Below are 17489 nucleotides of genomic sequence, written 5' to 3' on the forward strand. Positions count from 1 at the left end.
CAATATCTAAGCAAATGCAAAATAAATGCAGGGGGTGGGGAATGAGAAAAGGGGCATTAGTTTGAAATTATTCTTGTAATGTTGTCACTTGACAACTTATAGACTTGCAAAACTTGTGATTAAGTTGGATCATCTCAAATCTTTGACCAAACCATTTCTTCCAACATTGCACAAAACTATTATCGACGGACTGGTAATGGGACACATCCACAGAATATAAGAATATGGATCCAACTCCTAGGAAGTTGGTTTTTGTCATTCTCTTTCAATTAGCATACGTGTAGTTTCAGGAACTCTTACAGTGGCCAGAAGATTGATGAGAATACAGGGGAAGTTACTGTAGAAAGAAAAGAAAGACTAAGTTGGATGAGTTTATGGGAGTATGATTTTTATAGCTGTGGGAATTTTGTACCATAGAAACTAGTAGGCAGGTGTCAGTTTGAGAAACGTAAGGCAGAAAAGCGACATGTGCATTAGAAGTAGATTTTAGAAATCAAAGGCAAAGTCTTTCCATGTAATGAAATTTCCATCAACATAACATCAAATTATTTCTAGAGAGGCAGTAAACTAAGAACATTTTGATTGGAGAGATGATCAACTCTTCCAATGAAGTCATTTTATTCCAAGGATTTAAATATCAGTACAGAGCCCCCTACCAGTTTTGATGCAGGATGGTACGGTATTACTATGATGGAGATAGATCGAGACAGTCAATATCAATAAGAATAAAAAGCAACTAGCATGCAACTGGTACAATCTTAGGAACCATTGATATGCAACTGATAAGAACCAATCTGCCTGGTACGGACTGGTACAAGAAGAAGCATTTGCCTGCACTTGTACCAGACCCCTTTTCCATCGGAATAGTATGGCATTGGTGGTACTTACTGAACCAGCAGTATTCAAATTCTTGTTTTCTCTCATCTGGGATGACAAAAATATATGGGGAGATGGGAGGACAAAAGGAGAATCTCTTTGAAAATCTTCTACTCTTGCAAGCTGATGGCATACAAGTTTTTTTTTTCCAAAAGTTTATGGGATTTTTTCCATTTTCATTGAAAATTAAAGTGCTTACCTGATAGGTAGTTCCAAATAAGATACAGAAAAGATCATGCTTGAGATGTTTGAATAAAATGTTATAAACATCAGCCAGATTTCTTACTCAACATAGTCTATTAACTATCAGGTTTGATTATATATTGTAGGGTGCTATCATCAAGAGTCACTTACCCAGGTTTGATTATATGTTGTAGGGTGATATCATCAAGAGTCATTTACCCCTTTATGTGATAAATCATCTTAGTCTTACAATCCTCAAAGCTGAAGGTGGCAAAATGAAAAATCATGTGGACACGAATGTAAGGATATTCAGTCATGGATTAATATAAGCAATGTACCACTACTTCCAAAGTCTTTTTGCAGACACCTTTTGCCCAGCCCTGTCTAGTGCCTAAGCTTCCTCTCAATATAAAATCTAGCTTTTGGTTGCTCCTTTTACTATTGATCTGATTTAACATACTCATCTTTGATAGGCTCATCTTTTTTGCTGGAACTTGTGGCATAGGATTATGATATATACAATCACTTATCTTATCATCATTCTTATAGATATTTTATTGACTGCCACCAACCATCAAGTGATCATATAAATCTCCAACTATTACCAATTTATCCACCACTTCTATTCATTAGAATGGAGACACTTATGCCCACATTCTTCTATGTTATTGGTGAAATGTAGTAAATATAAGTGCTGCAGCATATAGGCAGTCAATTATTGTTAGGACTGAACTTAGTTATTTTCCTGCTAAAATCAAATTCCACAAGCTCTTATGTTAATAGTTGTTAGATCCCTACCCCAATACCTTTGTTCTACAATTCTAGCATAGAATCGACCTCCATTATGTCCATCAACCTAGAACAAAACATTCATAAAGTTTAAAAAAAAAAAATCATGGGAAATCTGACTACTTTTAAATTATGATCAACAGGAAGGTGGAAGTGTTTCAATTATACCTTTAATATAGGATACTAAAAGTAGTAGCACATTATTGATAGTGATATCAGAATAATCCTTTACGATGCTCATCTTGCTTGACCTCTTATGACATTTAGCAAACATATGATTTCTCATGTCGATTTCCTTTTCTGACCAGTCCAAGCCTTCTATTGACAGCCTAAGCAAGAAAACTTGTTCAGATTTTTTAAGAAAAACTCTAATTAAGTTCCTGTCATATAAATTGTTTGTCTTTCATCAATTGTTCACCAAATAAATAAATAGATTTATTTGTTTCTACCAAACTCTCCCCTAACCTCATCTATCAACTAATTCCATGAAAGTTAGTCTACTTCTTAACACACATCAGTTCCAGTTCCAACAGCTAACACCACGGTACTTCTGCAATCAGCTTGGCTTCTCCTAGTGCAAGCTCCCATGCCTAAACATTTCATGTTTGTAATTGGTATTGTCTGAGCACGTAGTTCCTTGCTTTGTTCATCTTATATAAAACAAATTCTGAATTAGTTGTGAAAACTGGCAGATGGTGAGACATGAATTCCCCTATAAAATCATTTGACTCAAAGCTTAAACAAGTCAACTTAAGACAATTCCAAACACAAAATGCATCTGACCAAATTTAAAACTTAATCAGCTTTTGGGTTCGCCTTGTTAAGTTGACCAGCTTTCCAGTTGGTGGTGTCTACTTGAGCAATCATGGAGGTGTAATCAGGTGAATTTTTAGGTGTTGAGGATCTCACTCTATTCCACCGGATTTATAAACAGATAGAGCAAAAGATCTCTAAAGCATAAATTGTTTTCATTCTAACTCTTAGGTTTAATCCAACACCTCTGATCAACCTCTGTGTGTGTAATTATAATAATAAAAATAAATAAACAAATATAATCATCTAATCTTCTTCAATTTTTGAATTACATATCATGCCCTTTCATGGTAGACATAAAAATAACAGTAAAGAATCATCCAGAAAACACTTGCATCAAATTTTCATCCAGATGCTATTACTTACTCTCTAATTCTTTGCCCACTTTGGCTGCTTCTATGACTTTGTAAAAGTTCGTAACCATGTCTAACAGATCTAGTATTATTATACCATCGCATACAAAATTGAAGTAGAAGTAGAAATGGATGCAAAATCATCAATGAATTTATGGTGTCCATAAATGAGAAAGAGATGTGCATTCTGCAACCAAACAAAAAAAATCTCAGCAATGCATAAACATTGGAATGAATCAGTAACCTTGAACAATTCCAGTAGGAGAGAACAGAAGTGCGAACCCATAAATAGTTGCACCGTATCTACTTTGGACATAAGCCTCCACAATCCTCAACCAGCGAAGTAGCTCTGCCTTGTCCTTGTTCATCATGTACTCATGCAAAAACTCAGCAAGCTCATCATCGACCCCCCTCTCTTCAAGGTACTCCTGCACAGCGCTCTGCATTCCCTTATCCAACTCCCTGCATACACCCATCACATTCCTTAAATCTCGATCAGATCACAACAACAACGAAGTGAGGCAGGAACAAGAAATAAATATCAAATTTTGAAGCTATGGAATTATTTGAAGTCACGACATCAACATAGTGAAGCAGGAACAAGAAATAAAAATCAAATTTTGAAGCTAGGGATTGCTTGAAGTCACGACATAACAAAGTGAAGAAGGAACTAGAAATAAAAATCAAATTTTGAAGCTATGGAATTATTTAAAGTCACGACATCAACCAAGTGAAGCAGGAACTAGAAATAAAAATCAAATTTTGAAGCTATGGAATTATCTGAGGTCACGACATCAACCAAGTGAAGCAGGAACAAGAATAAAAATCAAATTTTGAAACTATGGAATTACTTGAAGTCGCGGCCCATGTAAGGCTGGAGGACGGCGCCCCTCCGGCGGAGGGGGAAGACCTTCTGGACGTCGAGGGAATCGGGCCAGGCGGAGCAGATGAACTCAAGGACGGAGCCACAGTCGTCGCCCCTGGACACCTCGACGACGAGGCTGATGTGGAGGCGGGGGCCTTGCTCCAAGGCCTCCACCTTCTTGGAGATGGAGGACGTCGGGATCGGAGCCGCGCCGTCGAACATGGTGGCGTCGACCTTGATGTCCTCCTGTGGCCGTCCAGAGTAAATGCTCCTCAGCCGGATCCACTGCTCCCCGGGGCGGTCCTCGACCGAGAAGGCTTGAAGGTCGCCGGGGCCTTGACGAAGAGGACCGGAACAAAGGATTAGAGAGGGGAAATCAGAGGAACGGGGGAGTGGGGGATAGGGGGATTGATTACCGGCTGAGGGGGGCGGTAATCGGCCAGGTAGGCGATCTCGGAGCGGAGGATACGGAGGAGGTTCTCGTCGAAGGCGGAGGGGCGCGGCTCGGCGATGAAGGCACGGGCAAGAAGAGGAGTAAGATAGGAGTAGGATGGAGTTTTGAGGAGGAGGGGAAGGCGGCATCGAGCGGAAGAGGCCAGGAAGCGAGCCATCGTGTGGCGGAATCGTGGCTTCTTCCGAGGGTTTAAGGGCGGTTTTGGAGAGCCTTGTTCCGAGGGTTTAAGGCCCCAGCTCCGAAGCGCGGAGACTGCAAGGCCTGGAATAACGCCGCTATAACATTGTAACGCTACCGATGTGTTATAAACATACGTGTAACGCCCGCTATTTGCTCCGGTACGGGAAGAATTGTTCTTCTTTATTGTTACTTCTATTCTATTTTGTGGAGGATTTCAAAAGAAGTTTAGTAATCAGCACCGATTTTACTGATCTTGCACAAGTAGTATGATGTAAAATTTTGAAAAACTTTTGATTTCACTCGAGAAAATGCTTTTCTATATGTTCAATTGGAGCTGAATGATACAAATTTTTAATAACAAATGCATATAGTTTATAATGAATATAAGTTTTTTACACAAATATACATATATCTTGAATGCTAAATGCACATATTTACTAATAATAAATACATATGGTTTATCCACGAAGCTAGAAGCAGGAGCATATGAAAATTTGAAAACTAAATCATTTTTTGATTAAAATAAAAAGTAATTTTTATCTCAATAAAAGCATGATAATGATGTAAATCTGGAATAATAATTTTTTTTCCTAACCGCGATGTCTGATTACAATAATATAAGTTTGAGGATGTTCATTACCCGAGGAATCAGTTATTAAAGACCTAGCTGTTGTGCCGTCTAAGTAGCCGTAAGCCTGTTACATGATGAGAATGGATGCAAGGTAACAAATCGGGGTCTCAAACTTTTGCCTCAAAAACTTCTCCCCCCATCATGCATCAAGACCTTTTCTTTGTTAATGGCTGAGCCCCTCTAAACTAGGACATGATTTATTCACCCTGTAAAGAAACAGCTAGTGTAGGTTTGCACCCTTTGGACACCAACTGATCTACCAGTTGCTGCCCGAAGCAGATACCAGTTTTCCTTCTTTGTCAACATATTTGCTGCATTTTTGCAAAATATTAAGTAAAAATGAATAGAATAAATAGATAATCTTTCTAATTGAATTCATAAGGATCTGACAAGCAACAAAACTGATAGTTTCAATTAATTGAATGAATTCAGATTTGCCAAAAACCATGCTTTCCTTCCAAGAACATCATTATAAAGCAACCCCAATGGCAAACAGATCTCGACATTAAAAGCCATCAATTCAGTAAGAGTGAGGATTGGGCAATTGTCTGCTAAAATTACAACAGAGGCAGGAGGGCCTGATTCTGATAACAATACACGATACAGTATCTTGTTTTCCACCATTGCACGATACTACCAATCTCCAACCAGTCATAATTCTCTCCCTGGAGTCATGATTCATGGTAAGAGATTTTGAATCCGCATCTAATGACAGAATAATTTACAAGGTTCCTTTCATAAATATAATGAATGATCACTTGAATATCACCTCTAGCAGGCTGCTTTAAGGATATAGGTTACCGATCAACATGTATTTTGGTGGCAATCAAGACACTCGTCACCTCAAAAAATGGAACTTCATAGGGGTCAAACAAGCAAATGCGCAAATGGTTAAAATTTATCAATGGAAAAAACCTTGCTTCTCCTGTAACAGTTTTCCTTTATTCATTTCACTGCCCATCAAGCAGCTGCTGTTACACCATTGCAAACCAGCATCACTTCATTTCTTCGGCTCTCCAGATCCTGTCTCTCCATCTGAGACCTTTCTTGTGCATCTCTTATGCTCTTCGTCCACTCCAGTATTAGTCGAAGGCTCCCGACTTCTGCTTGTTGATGAATCACCACCTTTCAACACCTTTTGAGGATCAGATTTCTCACCAGCAGACACAACCCGCTCTATATTTCCAACTTTTTGATCCTTGGATAGGTTGGATTCGGAAATTTTCCCTTTTTCATCCACAATTCCCTTCACAGCCTCCTCCAATGCATCCAACCTGACTTTTACCTTTGATAGCTCTGAATCAGGCTCTTCTTCAACTGAACTAACTTCAGCCTCTTTTGCTTTCTCTTCTTCCTCGGCTTGTTTCTTTTTCAGCTCCACTTCCTGGAACACTATTTGCTAAATGATCACTTAATTTCCAATTGGAAAAACTGTATTTTAACACACTTAAGCACTTCTAGAAAATCAATAATTTGAAGAAAGTGCTTTCAATGCCTAACAAAGCTGAAACTAGAATAACAATGGATAAACAAGAAGAAACAACACTATAATCTAAGAATAGATTAAAGCAATGAAACAATCACATAAAGTTACTTACTAGGTCATCTATGTTTAGAAAATGTTCACCAACACGTTATATTATGGAGTGTCCAGAGAGGTCAGCATGATGCAGAAGACAACTCAAGATAACTACGATGAAATTGTTGGGATTGCAAATCTTATCTAAATAGAATGGCCAATTCTACCTGATATTTACAGGGTAAAATTAGATAGTGATAAATGTGACGTACCAGACATGATCACACTACCTGGTGCAAACAAGCAGATTAAGTAATATGGGAAAGATAATGGTCGAATAATCAAAGATAATATGATCAATACACAAAATAATGGCCTCTAGTACAGCATTGGGATCAAACAGGCCATTGCAAACTCTAACAGTATTTGCTGGTGTCCAAACTAGGTTAAAGGTAAAACCTTAATGAGAACACTAACAACACAAAGATATTAAAAAGTATATCATTCATGCTAACAGACAAACTGATGAGTCATGAGTAAATGAAAGTTCATAAAGTTGGTTGAGCCATAAAGACTATAATAATCGGTTGTCTCCCTATACAACCTCTTTTGCAATGTTGAAGATCTAGCATTATCTAAAAGTATTAACAAAGCACATCCAGGGAGAAAGAATCATTTTTGAAAAGGTACTTGCTCTCACTGTCACGACCTGGTTCCTAGCTCTGCGAAGTCCCAAGTCTGATAACATTTTGATGAATCAATGGCCGGAATTCAATTCAACTGAATATCGCAGAAGCACCTAACATGTAATTATACAATAAATGGCCATTTGTTCAAACAGAAAAAAGCTAAATATCATTCAAATTTTATTTTGACAACACATTACATTGAAGCCAAACCAAAATCTACTTTACCCCATTGTCTCGAAATACACACTCTAATTCATTATAAACACTATTCACATCCTTTACTGTAGGGATAATAAAATACACTCTCTTTACTCCTAACACAATGGTAATCTATGACACACCTTACAGGTTGTAATACAATGCCCAATATAACAGTAGGTCCCTTTCTAAAGTAGCCTTCGATATGCACATCCAAAATATTTCCAACTTCTAGCAAACTAAGCCAACAAGTCCTTCAATTGGAAACATGATAAATAGGTGGGTGAGCTATACAGCTCAGCAAGTGGCCAAACATTGGGAACAATAAAGAATTAGAAAAAATAGAACAATAAAAGCAATAAGAAACCATACCTTTTAAAACTCAAAAAGTTAATAATGATATCTTCAAAGAGATATCAAATAACTAGATTTACTAAGTCTTGATGCACTTGAATGCTTTTGAAAAATTAGTATAATTAAAATACATGTCTTTTTGTGCAAATTTGTTGAAAACACTTGTTTGGGAAACACAGAGATACATTTAAAAACACTTCAATGCACTAGGACACCTGAAAATATTTGAATATATTAAAAAAATTAAAATACTTATTACAATCATTTCAATACCAACTGGTTAGTAGCCAACTATTATATCGCTAGCTAGAGTTCACTAATAACCAACTATTATACCCTCTAGTTCCACGTTCACTGAAACCACTATTATACCCGCTGGTCAGGGGGCACGAACCTTCATAAACCATGAGTTACAGGGGCCACTATTATACCCGCTGGTCAGGGGGCATGAACCTTCATAAACCATGAGTTACAGGGGCATGCATACTACACTAAGATGTGACCTGTACATCCCCATACTGCGGTATCTCAAACCTTGATAATTATATATGAACCACTAGCTCTCATTCTCAAAAACATAGCCTTTTTTCTTACTCAAAAAGGGTACTGAAACAACCTAACCTAAGCAGACCTGTTGTGCCCCTACCAAATTGACCAAAATGTTCAAGATGTTCAATTGGTCGCTAATCTGACCTAACTAAGAGCCATGATATTGAAGCTGTTTCTCAGCATAACTTGTTAAGTACAAGGGCCAGCTTTGTATCTAAATCCTAGAGTAGAAATAAATTAGTCAGGCCCAGTTCATGCTAGATCAGGATGGAACCCAACTATTTTGCATCCCTAGAAATAAATTTACCATTTAAACAACAATTATAGAATGATACAAATAGATAACACCAATATTAATGCTATTTGCACTTTGCTTTTGGCAAAGCAAAGCATGATCGGTTCGCAGTGAGAAGCCATGCCTAAACACTTGTGATTACATGGGACTAATCAATTAAATATATAATATATATATATATATATATTTCTTCACAAACTTCCTCATGCACCCAAAGTCACCTACCTAGCTTATTGAATCTAAATCCTGTCATGTATTTGGACACCAATTAATACTATATAAGACAAACTCTAATTATACTGTAACAAGAGTAGATATGTCACCTAGTAATTTCCAAAAGCAAAGGTTTTTAGCATATTAGTTTGCACAATAGTTACAGATGAACTTGAGGGAGACCAAACAGGATAGTTGTACAGAAGCCGATGACACTCCTAAAAACATTAATCCGAGTCGGAGACAGGCCATGGAACTCTGCATCACCACCAAAATATCGGGTTGAAACTCATGACAGTTTCAAATAACAATTAAAACCAAAATATTATTTAAAGACATTATTCTCAGGATTTCTCCCATTATAATTCTCGAAAAAGAATATGGTTTCACAAAAAAAGATGTTCAAAGCCTGAAATCCTACGAAAGTTCCAACAACTCATTGCTAAATCCTGTTATTCACTCACCTTCCTTTAGAACCTTGCAGAGAAAGCTGGGAGGGATAGTCATCATTGAAAACTCCAAATTTTTTCGGTTTTAACTATTCCAAAAGTAAACATGTAATAATGCAATTAGAGAAGCATCCCTTTTCAAGACCATGCACCATGCTAGATAAGATCATAAGAAGGTCCCATGGCTTACTGATAGGCACAGGATCCTCTATTTCCCAAGCAGATCTAACACATATTGGCTCAAATCATAAGCACTCCATTTATGCAATTCTCTAGACTTCTTTACAGCCCCAGCAATTTTAATAACCATCACATGATTTCTTCATGTTAATTTTGTTATAGTTTCATGTATCTAAATAATTAGTTTTCCAGCCCAAGGCCATGCATTAGTAGTCAGAAAAAAGTCAGCATAAGCTTCTTCCAGTGAGGTAGAACACAGGTATAATTTTTTCAGTGAAAAATGACTTTACATTATTATACTAGCTCACTATAAATTAGTAGTAATCACATTTGAACTATTATATACTTTACAACTGAATGATGCATACTGTAACTTCAAAAATTGAAGCCCCACTTATTTTCATGATATATTGTATAATGGACCTAAGTGAAAATTATATTTATCGAAGACTAATTCATTGATAGGTAGCACTAGAAGCAGATCAGGTAAATATGCAAGCATACCTATGCACATAGCCATAAATTTACTGCATATTACAGGTTTGGGCCTTAAGTGAATTGATGCATATTAGAAACAGATTTACATTGCAAACAAGTGTAAATAGACACATCAATGGACAGATATAACTGCAGGAACAAACAAGTATAAAAATACTTTGTTCTATGAGATATACAAGTCAGAAAACACAGGAAAAAATTTCAATTTAATTTGAGGATGTCACTTTGTTCATTTGCAACTATGGACTCACTTCATGGTCTCCAAACTATGAGATCTTTATTCAAAACAAGTTAAACCTCTACATAATATTTGAGATAAAAAGTTGTTGAGTTTAGAACCCATAAAACTACTTCTGAATTTCTTGTAACAACTTTAGTATGGCTCAACAACATTAAATATTAAAGTTAGATACTACTACAAATAGGCCAAATCAGTTTCTTCCTTTTACATCAAATTCATCTTTTAGTTAGTTCAAGTAGACTAAGCAATGCGCATCCAAAGAGGAAAATCAGATCAAATTAGCTTCAAAAGTATGTTATGCTTAAGAACTACCCAACTGCTAGATTTGACTATTTATGAAGCTCCTGCCTAACCAGAATAAGCAAAATCATCTGTCAAAAAGCCAGTTAAATATCATACTGGCTGAATTCTTCAGCAACCAAGCAAATAAAGAGAGTGAAGCATGAAGCATTACCGCCTCCATTCTTCTGATCTCATATCGAGCATATTGAGCCACCAAATATACAGCTGCTACCACAAAACAAACACCCTCAGATCTCCACCCCAAAAGGCAGGAACATTCCCAAATGAAAGCGTAATTTTGATCCGAGCAAGAAACGAATACCTAGCGAAGGCATGCAGACAAAGAAGAGCTGCACGAGATGGAAATCAAGCCTGCACCCAACCAAGCGTCCAAGAGCCTCAGAATCCGAACCCTAACCCCTACCCTGGAATTAAGAGTGCTGTAGAATGGGAATACAAAGATTAAGTGGGGGATGGTGGAAGGGCTTACCCGAACTTCTTCCTCTTGGGAGGGGTGGTGAAGAGGATCTTGGCGGCGGTCATGAAGTCAGGTTCTGGAGCTGGCGATAGGCATCATATCTTGCTCTGCCTCAGCCGGTGGTGGCAGCTTGTTGGAGGGTGGTTGGAGGTGGAGGAGAGCGATCGAGCACCAGGAGGCGAAGGCAGGCGAAGTGATGGCAGAGGAGTATTGAGGGAAGAATGCGGGGCCTTCCAACCATCTCGCACTCATCACCCGGCCAGCGAGCGGAAAGCCTCCAGGAGTTGAAGCGTAGGGAGAGAAAGCGTGTCGGTAAGTCAGGAAGAGAGGACCAGTGATGGTTCAGGATTTTGGCTGGCATCGAACTGCTCTAGGTGACACCATATATTTTTTGAGTCGTATAAAATTGGCCAGGCAGCTTAATCTTTCAATCTCTCATGAAATACTATAGCATCACATTAACAACCATCTAATGATAAGAAACATATTTATCAGAAAAGCAAATTGATAACATAATTGAAAATGGCATTCATACTTTTTAAACAGCTCGTAAACAAGTACCTAAGGTTCGGGCTTCATATCATGCCTGAGTTCATGCTCTATTTCGGGCCTCCAATTTTTAAACCAAATAGATAATTCAGGATGGCCCAATCAGGTTCAAATCAGTCCTAGGCTTGAGCCTGAGCCTAGACTTGAGTCAAGCTTGGGTTGGGATTTTCCAAAAATTTTCGATCTTAAGGCAACTCGAGCTTGGGCCGAGACTTTCCAAAAGTTTTCGAGCCAAGGCTGACTAAAGCCCCAAAAAAAGAAAATTGGTTGGGCTTGTGTAAGGGAGTGACTCAGCTATTTCTAGCCCTAACTCCAATGCATGCAAGCTTGAGCAAAACCAGACCTAGACTATACACCTGAACAAACTAATAAGTCTGCAAAGAGGCCAAGGACCATCTAGAGCCCGGTTTGGGCTTGGGTCACAAAAAGTTCAAGACTGGTATATGAATCAAACTTAAAAATCTAGACTCGAAATAATTTCAAATCGAGCCAAAATAGACCGACTTCATCAAATTCGGCTCAATAAAACTCAAAAATATATGTAGTTAGACCACATGCTTTACATAAACTCCTTAAAAAAAAGTTAAGATTTCAAAATCAATGATAAATAACCTAAATTCAAGATCCAAATCATCAAACTTAAACTACACTATAAAAGAAAGCCGAGAAACTAGAATTTATGTATTTTGATTTAAAATGGATGATGTGATGATGGTACATATGTATATTAGATTCTCATTCTTAATTATGATCCATTCATACCAGATATGTATGAAATAAAAGTCAATTGGTTTGATTGCTTCAAAATCATAAATCATGTTAAAATACAGTTTGGAACCATAAATTTGTCTATTTTTCAACTACTTGATGCATACATACACAATATGCTATATATTAAAATGGATGATGGTATATACATAAATTTTGGATTTTCATTGTTAATTATAATCCAACATTTTAGATATGTACGGCCCAAAAATCAGTTGGCTTGGCTGTTCAAAATCAGAAATCATGTCAAAATATTGTGCCAACCATAAAGTTGTCTATGTTTGAACCACTCGATGCATATACATATACACAGAATATGCTACCATATTAAAATGGATGATGCTTCATGTAGATTTTTCATTCTCATCGTTAATTATTTTCCACATATCTTAGACATGTATCAACAAAAAGTCAATTGATTTGGGTAGAACAAAATCATAAATCATGTCAGAATACTATATTGAATCATAAATTTTCTGTTTTTGAACTACCTGATGCATGTAAACACAGACACGTGAACATGCACAGGCTCACAGACATACATATATATAAGATCTAAAAGGCGAATGCAGCATGGATTTTTTTTCTTTCAAGGGAAATATTGACATGGTCACTACCAATTCATTAATATAATGAATTCATATAAAACAAAAGTAGAGAAAAAAACACAAAAGGTAACAGCTAGTGAACACGTAGCATGCACTAGCACGTGCACTAACAAATAGAGGCTCCACCAAAATGTAACATGAACTATTAGCAACACATGAGCATCTAAAATTATAGGGTGCTTTTGGGGATGGCACTTTACTCTGCCCTATCGAGTACTTGAGTCGACTTGACCACAACAAGTGACTTTTATCCGACCCATTTAAAGACAACAACAAGCACAGGTCTTCATTCTAAAACAAACATGGATCCAGATAATTGCAATATCCACCCAAACTTAACCTGATTATATATAAGGCTTGATGATAACGATGATTATGATGATAATGGAGAAGAAAATATGTGATTGATCATGAGAAAAATTAATCATGTGAAAGGCAGCAAGATACATGCAAGTTGTTAATTTTTTTAGTTAATTATTTTTTTTAGTTTATGAAACATTTGACATCCTAAAGAATAGTATTTAGATCTATTTGTTTTTTCTATTATTGTTGAAAATTTGTTTATTATGTTCTATATCTTTGACTCTTATTTTATTTTATATTTTGTGTAGTATGATATTTAATTTTGTATTATTTTTTTATTTGTTTGATTTGTATGTAAAAGAGATGATATTTGCAGTTTTTATCTATCCTAACCAATCTCAACCTACCCCATCTAACTCTACCCAACCCGCCCTACTGTGTCCCGAGGCGAGTATGGACAAATATGGATATATATTAAGGGATTTGAAGGTGCTAGCTTACCTTGTTGGTAAAGCTTCTTGGTAGTTGTAATAGAAATTTGGATTTGCATTATGCCTTCTTAAGGATCTGGGGGTTATCACTTTTAATGGCAACTTGGGTATTACTTGAAAAGACTTTGAAAAGAAATATATCATTGTGTTGGAGTAAAACTTGTACAAAGGATTGTTGGATCAGAATTTTAGCTAAAGATATAAGAAAAGAGAAGAAGATATAATTTTGGTTAAGAAGAGGAAAGGATGGAGATATAATCAACTCAATCAAAGAGATCTAATGTTAATATATCCTTCTTTGATGATATAAATATATATAAGTTCACTCATACCCATGAACATAATAAAATAATTGTAGGATTTAATAAATCTTGTTTTTGTTAAATAGTCGACTTTGATGGTTTCAAATATTGGATGTCAGTGTTCAGGTTGGGACAAGGCTATGCACACCTAAGCCCAAATTGTGTATGCTAAATTCAAACCCAAAACATAGATCCGATTTGATTCTTATACCGACATACTCAGTAGTATGCCCAAAGAGTGAACATGCATTGATATAACTCTTGAATTGTATTTTAACCATAAGATGAGCTGAAAGCGCAAAGACAAAAAGTAGAATTTGGGAAGGGAAAAGAACTCAGCACTAATTTTTATCACATTTCGACCTGTGATGGTAACCAAAATACCCATGAACAAATCCAATAATTACATCCATTACAATATACGATAAATATAATATTATAATATATTATAGCATAATAATCTATGTATACACTACATTAAAGGAGAGTCCACATGACTCTCAGCGCACCACGTGTCGACCTGTGCAGCAGAGTCACCAGAAGGGAGCACATCGGGCGGTGGGCGGTGGAGAGAGAAGATCATGAACATGTGGACGGACGAGGCGCCGATGCCCAGACTATACTGAGCATGGCGAAGCCGGAACGGTCGGCATCGGAGAGGATGCCGTTGTGGCTTCTAAACTCTCCCTATACAGTTTAAAAAAAAAAAAAAATTGTACAGTAGCCCCCCAATCACCTCTACCATGCCTCCACCGCAAATGCCACCCGCCGGCGATCCCCGTGGGGTAGCCCCCACATCATCATCATGAGAACAGAGCCCCATAAATTGAAAATTTTGTAGCTAAAGAAGAATCCTTTTGACAGAAAATTCCCAAACCCTACAAAATATGATGCTTCTACCAAGATTAAGCTCTCAAAACCTCAAGGGACCAACTCACACCCCCACAACTCGCACAAAATCCCTTGAGGGAAAAAACACAACCGGAACCGAAGAAACCCCTCCGTTTTCCCTCAGGTCTCCTCCTTCCCCACAGATCCCCGAAAAAGAGAATGAAATGAAAAGAAAAAAATATCAATCTATGTGGGAAAAGGTCATACCTTTCGATTTTTTTTCCGTCTTCCTTTTTCTTCAGTTGATTTTGCCAATGTTTTCCCCGGTTTTCCCTCTGTTTTTTACCGTCCTTAGGAGTTCCAATCGGACCAGACGCTTGGAGCGGCGGAATTGAGAAGCTTAGACGATGGCCGGGGTTTTGTGTTGGGTATTTCCTTTCTTTTCTTTTTTTTTTTTTTTTTCCGTTCTCGGTAGTCTCAATCGGGTGGGAGGCTTGGCGCGGCCGAATATGATTTAGGGGTCAAAAACCCGCTCACCCTCAGGTTCGGATTTCTGAAGCAAAACCCATGTTCGAATAAATTTTAATTTTAAATCAATCTTAATTTTATATAATATTATTTAATTTAATAAAATCTATTAAGATTTGAAATAGATCAAATATTTTGAAAAAAAAAAAAAAAAAAAGCCAGCCATCTTTATTTAAAATTATTCGATATTTATTTTTTTTATTTATTAAAATTAAAATTATAAGATAAAAAAATTAAAAAATAATAAGGATGCAAAGTGTAGATTTACCACAAGACTATTCTATTTATAAAATATAAGTATAATATAATACATTATTCCATATGTAAACTAATTATTAATATTTTTTATAGTAAATTACTTAATTTTATTGGTCATTAAGGATGAAAAAGAATAATGAATAAATGTCGAATGTAGCTAAAATTTGATATCATGAGTATACTCGAAAAATAAAGAAGAGAAACGTAGAATTTACTCATGAAGAACCTACAGATATTTATATATGTACACTTATTGTTATAGAAAATATTTAAATATACAATATATACTTATATTATTGTTTATAATCTATTGTAATGTAATGCAAAAAATTGAAGGGTCTTATTGACTAATAGACGCAGCCAGATGATACTCAAATAAGTCGAGATGAGACACTAGTTGGGGTTTTAGGTACAAGATCAAGATATTTCATGGCAAAGAGTCATGGTAGAAGAGTTATTGTAAAGATACTTCAAGTTCTCGATTTGTAGATTAATAAAAGATAGTAGAATTTGAAAAGAATTTAGAAAATTTGTGTATATATTTTCAATGGAGACTAAGAGGATTCAGACGGAAGAACTTTTTAATAGCAAATGGAGTAACAACTTGAATAAAGAATGCAATAACAATTTGATCAAATATTTAAAGTACGTATGCAATAGATGCTTCAAAATATGCCATAGTGAATGTCATTTTTTCAATCCTACCAAAAGGTAAGTGACTTTAGTAATGATTTTACCTAATAAAGGTATTGCTTTAAAATGACTTCTATTACTAATTAATATTTAATTAATTTTTTTAAATAAAAATAAAATAATAATTTGTTAACTCTAAAATATGATTGTTTGTTGTCAAATTTTTGTATGATGAAATGATCGTAGAGTTGGAGGTAAAGATGAAAAATAATGGGATGTAATGTCGTAGAAACTTTGATATTATTTTAGAGCTTACTTTTAACGTTCTAGAGTGCTTTTATATACACTATACTTAATATTTGGGCTATATGTATTTGGTAGAGATTTGATTTTTATTTGGATATTATTTCTTAGGTTTAAAATATTTTGTTTAGTAGTACTTTATTATTATGATGGAAATTAATGATGATATTTGAAACATAATGCATTATTGGTGTGATAATGATATTATATATGGCGTTAAAACATATTTGCTATTAAGATGCAAATTAAAATTTATATCATATTGAAAGCAAGTCTTGATGTTATTGTACACATGTATATAAACCAAATACAAAGTACAATATAGTAGAATAGTTTATGCTAAAAGTCCAACACATAATATATCTTTTAACTTGGATAGTTCTCATTAATGCTTTTATACTACAAGCTTGGATAAGACTAGTCCTTACTAATACTTTAGTCTAGAACATAATATAATATATTTTAGTAAGGCTTGTCTATGTCAAAAAAATTTATATTACAACCTTAGGTAAGGATTTTCTTTGTCATAAAGATAATACTAATTATTATTAAAAAATTTTAACTAGGATAATCCTTGAAATGAAATTTATATTTTTAATCTTCAGCAAGGATTTGCATTACTAAAAAGTAATGATTATAACTTAATGCTGAGATTATCCTTGCTAAAATATAGCATTAAACAAGAAAAATCCTCATCTAAAGAAACTTTAAGTGAAGCTAATCCTAGCTAATGTTTACATTTATATACAAATTATATTTGTTACTTAATTTTTAGCTTGGACTATCCTCACCAAAAAATTGAATATTTATAAATAATTAATTTTTA

The 17489-nt window shown here is 35.6% G+C and overlaps 1 protein-coding gene and 1 non-coding gene across 2 annotated transcripts; both read right to left on the reverse strand.

Moving 5' to 3' along the window:
- Positions 1 to 3002: 3002 nt before the first annotated feature.
- Positions 3003 to 4588, reverse strand: LOC105049542 (uncharacterized protein At2g39795, mitochondrial). The gene is made up of 4 exons (XM_010929217.4): positions 4296 to 4588; positions 3866 to 4214; positions 3297 to 3476; positions 3003 to 3201 (listed from the first exon to the last, which is right to left on the reverse strand). Exons 1-4 carry the CDS (start codon positions 4459 to 4461, stop codon positions 3024 to 3026), a joined length of 873 nt encoding a protein of 290 aa, XP_010927519.2. The 5' UTR covers positions 4462 to 4588; the 3' UTR covers positions 3003 to 3023.
- A 1055-nt stretch (positions 4589 to 5643) lies between these two features.
- On the reverse strand, positions 5644 to 15191 carry LOC105049541 (uncharacterized). Its single transcript, XR_012143360.1, has 4 exons — positions 11102 to 15191; positions 10934 to 10983; positions 10784 to 10836; positions 5644 to 6528 (listed from the first exon to the last, which is right to left on the reverse strand). It is a non-coding gene; the product is annotated as an uncharacterized protein (transcript).
- Between the last annotated feature and the right edge of the window lie 2298 nt (positions 15192 to 17489).

The sequence above is a fragment of the Elaeis guineensis genome, chromosome 8, assembly GCF_000442705.2.
Source record: "Elaeis guineensis isolate ETL-2024a chromosome 8, EG11, whole genome shotgun sequence".
NCBI classification, from domain to species: Eukaryota; Viridiplantae; Streptophyta; class Magnoliopsida; order Arecales; family Arecaceae; genus Elaeis; species Elaeis guineensis.